We start from the raw sequence: 10000 nt of genomic DNA, 5'->3' as shown, positions 1-10000 counted from the left end.
CCATCGAGGCCCGGCGCCTTTGAGGTGGCCATCCCCTCAGCGATGCAAAGGATCTCTTCACGGGTGACTGGTCGGATGGGCTCTTCGTCCTCGTCGCTTTCCGTCGCAATCGGCGGCCACTCGAACGATGGGTGGGCCGGGAAGAGGGCGTCGATGATCGGCTCCAGCACAGAACGGTCCAGTTCTGGCGGCGCTCGACTGCGCAGCTTGGCCATAACCACTCGATACCCCAACCCAAACACATCGTCCTCGACTCCGTCGATGAGCTCCTGCATGCAGCGCTCTTTGCTGCGCTGGATCTCTCGTTCCAAAGCCCTACGGTCGTCCAGCAAGCGGGCTGAAGCGGCGATACGGTCGTCGGTCTGCGTTGCTGTGCGTAGCCTGGCCTCAGCAGCTTCGCACGCATCTCGCGCCCTCGCGATTTCCGGGTTCCACCAGTATAGCGTCGGAGCCTGCCGGAAATTCGTCTTGTGGATCCTCTCCATCGTTGCGTCGCACGCTTCTGTGAGCCCCCTGATCAGGCCCTCAGGTGTGCTTACATCGTCGAAACGACCGATCCCAAGCGCCAGCTTAAAACAAGCCTGATTGAATTGGCTTGTTTTGTAGCGTGTTCCCGCGTGCCGCGTCATGCCTGCTGTACCGCCGTGCCCGTTGCAGTGTGGCCGATGCTGATGTGCACGTCGGCCGCTGGTCGAAGGCAGTTTAGCGCTGAACAGCACGTAGCTGTGGTCGCTACCGGAGTATCTGCTACTCACACTCCAACTGCCTGGCTCCGCTACGCAGGGACTCGAGAAGCTCACATCGATGACGCTTTCCCGTGCAACACCGTTGCCCTTGAAAGTGGGTGTGTTCCCTCGGTTGAGCGTCCGAAGTCCGAGGTGCTCAACAACACTCAGCAAGTCCTCACCCTTCGCCGTGGTTCTTGAACTGCCCCACTCCTGGTTCCAGGCGTTAAAGTCCCCAGCCAGAACCATGGGATCCTGTCCCGTGAGCGTGAGCTCAACCGCTTCCAGGTAGTCGCCGAGATCCGCTTGTCCGATATTGGGGGACACATAGCAGCTGGCAAACGTTATCCCGGCTATGGTGGCAACTACCAGCCCAGGCACCGATGAACTCCCCAGTCGTTGGATGGGGTAGCCGCCAGTCGCCACTACCGCTACGCTCTGAGCCTCGTCGACCGCCCACCGCACGCTGTCTCTAGGTGGTTTGTACAGCTCACACGCTATCACCACCTGCGCTCCGATCTCCCTAGCCGTCTGCAGCATGATGTCCTGCGCTGCACGGCTGCGCCCAAGGTTGATCTGCAAAACCTTCAGACCTTCCGGGTGCAGGACGGGTGTCCTACTCGGTGAGGGCCCTTGCAGACCGCACAACACACCTCCGCTGTGCAGGCTCGGGCCAGGTGGCCCGGTTGGCCGCAGCGGATGCAGTGCGTCGATCGATCCGTCCCGCTCTTGCACTGGTGCCGCAGGTGTCCGTGCTCCAGGCATTTGAAGCACCGTAGCTGGCCCCGCGTCGGTGGTGTCAGTTTCGTCGCCAAGCATGAGGTGTGCAGCACTCGTACTAGCTGTTGGTGCATCAACTCCGCCGCCTTGAGTGTCATCCGAACGTACGCCGTCTGCGTACCGTTCCACGCCTTCACTAGGTGCACAGCGGATTCGCTCACCGACTCCGAACTGGTGGTCGTCACCGCCTTCGCCACATCCAATGCCACCGCTAAAGGGTCCACCTCATCAAGGCGGACCTCCACCGTTTCTGTCACCAGGCGGATGGTGGCCGGAGCTGCAGACTGTGCAAAGACCTCCTGCACTCGTTGCAGGATTGCTTCAGCATTGGCGCCGTCCTCCAAGTTCATGACCAGCCGGTCCCGCGTCGTTCGTCGTCCCACTCCAAGCTTGGCCTGGTCTTCGGCCAACGACGGAGCGCTGCGTATCAGCTGATACGCGTCGGTCCAAGACTGACCCTCGCCTGGGGCAACCTCGATGGCGTCCAGCTTCTTCTTCGCCGAATGCTTCGCCGCCGCAGATTGTGGTCGCGGCTTGGCCAGCTGCTGCTGTTGTTGTTGCTGCTGCGACTTCTGCGGTGCTTTACGAGGCCCCACCACCGTCCAAGAACCGCCCTGGGAAGCCTGCGTGCCGGATGTCTCGGCCGCCACGTTAGCATACGTCATCCGCTGCTGCTGCTGTTGTTGTTGCTGCTGTTGCGGTTGCTGCAGGGAGCTCTGCGATGTCGCCTGCTTCGACGGAGGCCGTTGCTGTTGCTGTTTCTGCTGCCTCTGAGGCTGCTGCTGCGCAACAGCTGGCTGCGCCTGCTGCTGCGGTTGCAGAGCTTGGTTACCGCCGCAACCAAGCATCTGTGCCAGCAACTCCTGGTGGCACGCAGTCTCCTTTGCCAGCTCGCCTCTGAGACGCTGCGTCTCTTCATACCACTGGCGGGCCTGGTCCTTATTCCACTGCAGCTCCTGGTGGAATTTCTCTTGCGCCAGCTTAAATTCTTCGCGGGCCAGCTTCCGCTCCTCCCGGGCCATATCTTCGTTGGCCACGGTACGCTGTCGCAGCATCACCAGCTCTTGCTGCAGCTCTTTCACCATGGCCCGAAGCTGCTCGTTGGCGAGGGACATTTCCCCGAGCACCTTTCGCAGTTCGACCATGTCCGGGTTCACCGACTTTGAGGCCAACGCCGAGGCTCTGGTGAGAATGACCTTCGGCTCTACCGCCGAAAGGGATCGCCCCGGCCTTTCCTCTGTCGATTCCGACCGAGGACGCGATGTACGAGTTGTCGCCATTTTAGAGACCCAAGCAGGTCTTAGTGGTCAGGGGGGGTGTTTCCCTGCTTGCAAACGCCTTTCCGAATTTTTGCAGTCGTTCCCAGATTTTTCCCGGCAATTTCCCGCAAAAATCGGGAATTCGAGCAGTTTCGAGCTCGATAAAAACTGTCCGAATCGAGCAGATTCGAGCTGCCGATGACCCCCCACAGCTTCCCAGAATTTTCTGCGTCCTTTTTGGTTTCGAGCAGTTTTCGAGCAGAAACCGTCAATTTGAAAAATTGTCTGTTGGGGACTGCTCGCCTATCAATTTATGTCTGTTGGGTCGTCCCGGGTTGTCACAAAAATGTCAAAAATTATTTTCGCGATTTTCACTATTTTTATGCACGGATCGTATTAAATGCACTAAAACTAGCACAACAGTGCAAACCGCAGCAAAATCGGACCAAAACTCGCGAAGTTATTAACGTTTTTGTATATACAACAGACACTTCCAGAACACGTGCCGCAGCGGTAGCACCATGCGCGTTTTTGCCGTCACTGTTTTTTCCCAATTCTGCACCGATTTTCTTCCGGTTTTCGGCTATTGGCCGATCGGGGACACAGAATCTATCATTTGCCACCTCATCCGGCCCGATTGGACCGGATTTTTGCGCAAACTCACAACACGCACACACTATTGTTGTTGTTGTTGTTCCAAATGTTTGCACAAATTTGCCACTCCGTATTTTACGCTAAATATCGCCGGCAAACACTGTTTATAAGTAAAAAACACTTCACTGGCGTCTATTTATGCGTTTTAAACGCAAACCGCGTTGATTTTCACCAATTTAGCACGGTTTTATTGCCAAAATTGTTCCCCATACAAAATGTATGGGGCAATGTTTTTCACTTTTTTGGCCCACTAATGCACCGATTTTCGTCCGGTTTTCACTAAAGTCACTCTAAACACCCTCTTATAGACTGATTATGAACAAATTCGAGACTTTCCGAGGTAATTTAACGCCACAATTTTTAACTCACTCAGGAGCAAAATACACCACGTCCGAACAGCTCGACTGCTCGAATGTCACACAGGGATAACTGGCTTGTGGCCGCCAAGCGTTCATAGCGACGTGGCTTTTTGATCCTTCGATGTCGGCTCTTCCTATCATTGTGAAGCAAAATTCACCAAGCGTAGGATTGTTCACCCTTTCAAGGGAACGTGAGCTGGGTTTAGACCGTCGTGAGACAGGTTAGTTTTACCCTACTGGTGTGTGCTGTTTGCCGCTATCTTAACGGAATTCCTGTGCAGTACGAGAGGAACCACAGGTACGGACCACTGGCTCAATACTAGTTCGACCGGACTTTGGTATGACGCTACGTCCGCTGGATTATGCCTGAACGCCTCTAAGGTCGTATCCAATCCGAGCTGATAGCGCTTCTCAAACCCATTAGGTGATCGGAAGCTAGCGGGCTTAACAACCCTCCGAGATCCGTCGGTGCTGCCCCGCGCACACTGACGTCTCATCCCCGCTATAGCACTAGACTGAGCCGCAACGGGCGGGAGCACGCTGCACGTGGAAGTACCTTACCACAGGGAACCCTGGTGGCTGTGTTTCCGTCGACCGTGGATACAACTAGTTTCGACACCTTCGACCGCCCGCAAACGACGGGACTACAGGCTGGGAGCTGCGAGTTGTAGAGATGCGTTCGCATCGATCCTCTCAGGCGACCCATGCTTGCTGGTGCTCGCGTTCACTTTGGGAATGGAGTGTTCGCGAGAGTGATTGTTGTGTTGTGTGTGTACAGTTGGTGCTTGCGTGCACTCCCATAGTGGAGTGTTCGCGAGCTTAAAACGCTAAGTCCCGATTAATACTCTCCTCGCAACATTATGTGCGTGGCTCCACGCCAAGTGGGATTAGCGGTGCGAAACGCGATTGGTAAAGTCGATGGTGATGTGCGTACCAACAGGCGATTTGTTAAGTCAAATGCGAACTGTGGTGCAACAGGCAATGTGTGTTTATTATCAGGTGTTGTTGGAAGTCAATACGATTTGACTTTCAAAAATTTTTCTAAGTCCCGATTTTTTTTCTCGTCGAGTAACTACAATGCACTATTTCTATCGCAGCGGACTTGCGGTTCATGGCCTTAATGATCGCGAACGAACACGTATTCGCAAAAAAATTTTTGTATGAAAAAGTCACCACTCGGGTACCTCCATACAAAAGTACCAAGTTCGGGTCGAGTGGTCGATGGACGTCGAAGGTGAAAATTTTTCATCATCGAAAATTTTTTCCAAAGTTGAAGCAAATGGGCCCTAGAGTATGAAAAGTGAAACCACGGATCGATTTGAGAAATAAAAATTTTTGTATGAGAAAGTCACCACTTGGGTACCTCCATACAAAAGTACCAAGTTCGGGTCGAGTGGTCGATGGACGTCGAAGGTGAAAATTTTTCATCATCGAAAATTTTTTCCAAAGTTGAAGCAAATGGGCCCTAGAGTATGAAAAGTGAAACCACGGATCGATTTGAGAAATAAAAATTTTTTGTATGGGAGGGCCCCTGCTAGAACATTTTTCCCAAGTGCGACCATTTTACCCAGTGAGTCAAAAAAAAATTTTTTTCACGGTGACTCAAAACTTCAATATTAGACTCCCCTGAGTATGAAAAGTGAAACGAAAATCATTTTTGAGAAGAAAAAATTTTTGTATGGGAGGGCCCCTGCTAGAACATTTTTACCAAGTGCGACCATTTTACCCGGTGAGTCAAAAAAAAATTTTTGTATGGGAGGGCCCCTGCTAGAACATTTTTCCCAAGTGCGTCGATTTTGGGTCGCCGACACAAGCTCGGGTCAAAAAAATTTTTTTTTCTCGGTGACTCAAAACATCAATTTTAGACTCCCCTGAGTATGAAAAGTGAAACGAAAATCATTTTTGAGAAGAAAAAATTTTTGTATGGGAGGGCCCCTGCTAGAACATATTTCCCAAGTGCGTCGATTTTGGGTCGCCGACACAAGCTCGGGTCAAAAAAATTTTTTTTTCACGGTGACTCAAAACATCAATTTTAGACTCCCCTGAGTATGAAAAGTGAAACGAAAATCATTTTTGAGAAGAAAAAATTTTAGTATGGGAGGGCCCCTGCTAGAACATATTTCCCAAGTGCGTCGATTTTTGGGTCGCCGACACAAGCTCGGGTCAAAAAAATTTTTTTTTCACGGTGACTCAAAACATCAATTTTAGACTCCCCTGAGTATGAAAAGTGAAACGAAAATCATTTTTGAGAAGAAAAAATTTTTGTATGGGAGGGCCCCTGCTAGAACATTTTTCCCAAGTGCGTCGATTTTGGGTCGCCGACACAAGCTCGGGTCAAAAAATTTTTTTTTTCACGGTGACTCAAAACATCAATTTTAGACTCCCCTGAGTATGAAAAGTGAAACGAAAATCATTTTTGAGAAGAAAAAATTTTTGTATGGGAGGGCCCCTGCTAGAACATATTTCCCAAGTGCGTCGATTTTTGGGTCGCCGACACAAGCTCGGGTCAAAAAATTTTTTTTTTCTCGGTGACTCAAAACATCAATTTTAGACTCCCCTGAGTATGAAAAGTGAAACGAAAATCATTTTTGAGAAGAAAAAATTTTTGTATGGGAGGGCCCCTGCTAGAACATTTTTCCCAAGTGCGTCGATTTTGGGTCGCCGACACAAGCTCGGGTCAAAAAATTTTTTTTTTCACGGTGACTCAAAACATCAATTTTAGACTCCCCTGAGTATGAAAAGTGAAACGAAAATCATTTTTGAGAAGAAAAAATTTTTGTATGGGAGGGCCCCTGCTAGAACATTTTTCCCAAGTGAGTCGATTTTTGGGTCGCGACACAAGCTAGGGTCAAAAAAAATTTTTTTTTCATGGTGACTCAAAACATCAATTTTAGACTCCCCTGAGTATGAAAAGTGAAACGAAAATCATTTTTGAGAAGAAAAAAATTTGTATGGGAGGGCCCCTGCTAGAACATTTTTCCCAAGTGCGTCGATTTTGGGTCGCCGACACAAGCTCGGGTCAAAAAAATTTTTTTTTCACGGTGACTCAAAACATCAATTTTAGACTCCCCTGAGTATGAAAAGTGAAACGAAAATCATTTTTGAGAAGAAAAAATTTTTGTATGGGAGGGCCCCTGCTAGAACATATTTCCCAAGTGCGTCGATTTTTGGGTCGCCGACACAAGCTCGGGTCAAAAAAATTTTTTTTTCTCGGTGACTCAAAACATCAATTTTAGACTCCCCTGAGTATGAAAAGTGAAACGAAAATCATTTTTGAGAAGAAAAAATTTTTGTATGGGAGGGCCCCTGCTAGAACATTTTTCCCAAGTGCGTCGATTTTGGGTCGCCGACACAAGCTCGGGTCAAAAAAATTTTTTTTTCACGGTGACTCAAAACATCAATTTTAGACTCCCCTGAGTATGAAAAGTGAAACGAAAATCATTTTTGAGAAGAAAAAATTTTTGTATGGGAGGGCCCCTGCTAGAACATTTTTCCCAAGTGAGTCGATTTTTGGGTCGCGACACAAGCTCGGGTCAAAAAAAATTTTTTTTTCATGGTGACTCAAAACATCAATTTTAGACTCCCCTGAGTATGAAAAGTGAAACGAAAATCATTTTTGAGAAGAAAAAAATTTTGTATGGGAGGGCCCCTGCTAGAACATTTTTCCCAAGTGCGTCGATTTTGGGTCGCCGACACAAGCTCGGGTCAAAAAAATTTTTTTTTCACGGTGACTCAAAACATCAATTTTAGACTCCCCTGAGTATGAAAAGTGAAACGAAAATCATTTTTGAGAAGAAAAAATTTTTGTATGGGAGGGCCCCTGCTAGAACATTTTTCCCAAGTGAGTCGATTTTTGGGTCGCGACACAAGCTCGGGTCAAAAAAAATTTTTTTTTCATGGTGACTCAAAACATCAATTTTAGACTCCCCTGAGTATGAAAAGTGAAACGAAAATCATTTTTGAGAAGAAAAAATTTTTGTATGGGAGGGCCCCTGCTAGAACATTTTTCCCAAGTGCGTCGATTTTTGGGTCGCCGACACAAGCTCGGGTCAAAAAAATTTTTTTTTCTCGGTGACTCAAAACATCAATTTTAGACTCCCCTGAGTATGAAAAGTGAAACGAAAATCATTTTTGAGAAGAAAAAATTTTTGTATGGGAGGGCCCCTGCTAGAACATTTTTCCCAAGTGCGTCGATTTTGGGTCGCCGACACAAGCTCGGGTCAAAAAAATTTTTTTTTCACGGTGACTCAAAACATCAATTTTAGACTCCCCTGAGTATGAAAAGTGAAACGAAAATCATTTTTGAGAAGAAAAAATTTTTGTATGGGAGGGCCCCTGCTAGAACATTTTTCCCAAGTGAGTCGATTTTTGGGTCGCGACACAAGCTCGGGTCAAAAAAAATTTTTTTTTCATGGTGACTCAAAACATCAATTTTAGACTCCCCTGAGTATGAAAAGTGAAACGAAAATCATTTTTGAGAAGAAAAAATTTTTGTATGGGAGGGCCCCTGCTAGAACATTTTTCCCAAGTGCGTCGATTTTTGGGTCGCCGACACAAGCTCGGGTCAAAAAAATTTTTTTTTCTCGGTGACTCAAAACATCAATTTTAGACTCCCCTGAGTATGAAAAGTGAAACGAAAATCATTTTTGAGAAGAAAAAATTTTTGTATGGGAGGGCCCCTGCTAGAACATTTTTCCCAAGTGCGTCGATTTTGGGTCGCCGACACAAGCTCGGGTCAAAAAAATTTTTTTTTCACGGTGACTCAAAACATCAATTTTAGACTCCCCTGAGTATGAAAAGTGAAACGAAAATCATTTTTGAGAAGAAAAAATTTTTGTATGGGAGGGCCCCTGCTAGAACATTTTTCCCAAGTGAGTCGATTTTTGGGTCGCGACACAAGCTCGGGTCAAAAAAAATTTTTTTTTCATGGTGACTCAAAACATCAATTTTAGACTCCCCTGAGTATGAAAAGTGAAACGAAAATCATTTTTGAGAAGAAAAAATTTTTGTATGGGAGGGCCCCTGCTAGAACATTTTTCCCAAGTGAGTCGATTTTTGGGTCGCCGACACAAGCTCGGGTCAAAAAAAATTTTTTTTTCATGGTGACTCAAAACATCAATTTTAGACTCCCCTGAGTATGAAAAGTGAAACGAAAATCATTTTTGAGAAGAAAAAAATTTGTATGGGAGGGCCCCTGCTAGAACATTTTTCCCAAGTAAATTCGATTTTACCCGGTGAGTCAAAAAATTTTGAAAAAAATATTTTGCCAAAATCGTGTTCATTGCCTATTATAAGGGACCAGGTCAGCTCACACGCATTTTTGGAGACCATATGGAAAGTGCGTCTGGGATTGCGGAAATTAAGTTTAGAGTGTTAAATGATGGTTTCGCAATCCCGAAAGGCTCAAAATCCACCCTAAGGTCCCCTGGGTGAAATGTGGTTTCCAAGGTGTGAGCGCTATCGGTGATAGAGTTGGAATGTGATTTCCAGAGCGCAGGGCGACTGGGCTTAGAGCGAAAATCATAGACAAGGGTAAGTATTGGACTGAACGACTCGAAGCAAACGAAAATCATAGACAAGGGTAATGGACTGAACGACTCGAAGCAAACGAAAACCACACACAAGAGTAATGGACTGAACGAATCGAAGCAAACGAAAACCACACACAAGAGTAATGGACTGAACGAATCGAAGCAAACGAAAATCACATACAAGAGTAATGGACTGAACGAATCGAAGCAAACGAAAAACCACAGACAAGAGTAATGGAGTGAACGAATCGAAGCAAACGAAAACCAAAGACAAGAGTAATAGAGTGAACGAATCGAAGCACACGAAAACCATGAACACAGGGATAACTGAGAACGAACCTACCTATCAGAGCATGTGAAAGCATGGACAAGAGTACTGAAAATCGGACCAAACCTCTAGAAGCACACGAAAATCATGGACAAGAGTACTCAAAAACACGGACCAAACCTATGGAAGCACACGAAAACCATGAACACAGGGATAACTGAGAACGAACCTACCTATCAGAGCATGTGAAAGCATGGACAAGAGTACTGAAAATCGGACCAAACCTCTAGAAGCACACGAAAATCATGGACAAGAGTACTCAAAAACACGGACCAAACCTCTCGAAGCACACGAAAACCATAAACACAGGGATAACTGAGAACGAACCTACCTATCAGAGCATGTGAAAGCATGGACAAGAGTA

The 10000-nt window shown here is 47.3% G+C and overlaps 1 protein-coding gene across 1 annotated transcript in view; it reads right to left on the bottom strand.

The window, feature by feature from the left end:
- The window catches only part of LOC128307851 (putative uncharacterized protein DDB_G0268364), a 66200-nt gene extending 63550 nt beyond the window's left edge, over nucleotides 1–2650 (bottom strand). The window contains exon 1 of the mRNA XM_053045437.1: nucleotides 2338–2650. Within this exon, the coding sequence (XP_052901397.1) occupies nucleotides 2338–2650 (313 nt within the window). The remainder of the gene's footprint in view (nucleotides 1–2337) is intronic.
- Nucleotides 2651–10000: the final 7350 nt, after the last annotated feature.

The sequence above is a fragment of the Anopheles moucheti genome, assembly GCF_943734755.1.
Source record: "Anopheles moucheti chromosome X unlocalized genomic scaffold, idAnoMoucSN_F20_07 X_unloc_18, whole genome shotgun sequence".
Classification (NCBI taxonomy): Eukaryota; Metazoa; Arthropoda; class Insecta; order Diptera; family Culicidae; genus Anopheles; species Anopheles moucheti.
This window is presented reverse-complemented; position numbering and strand designations above follow the sequence as displayed.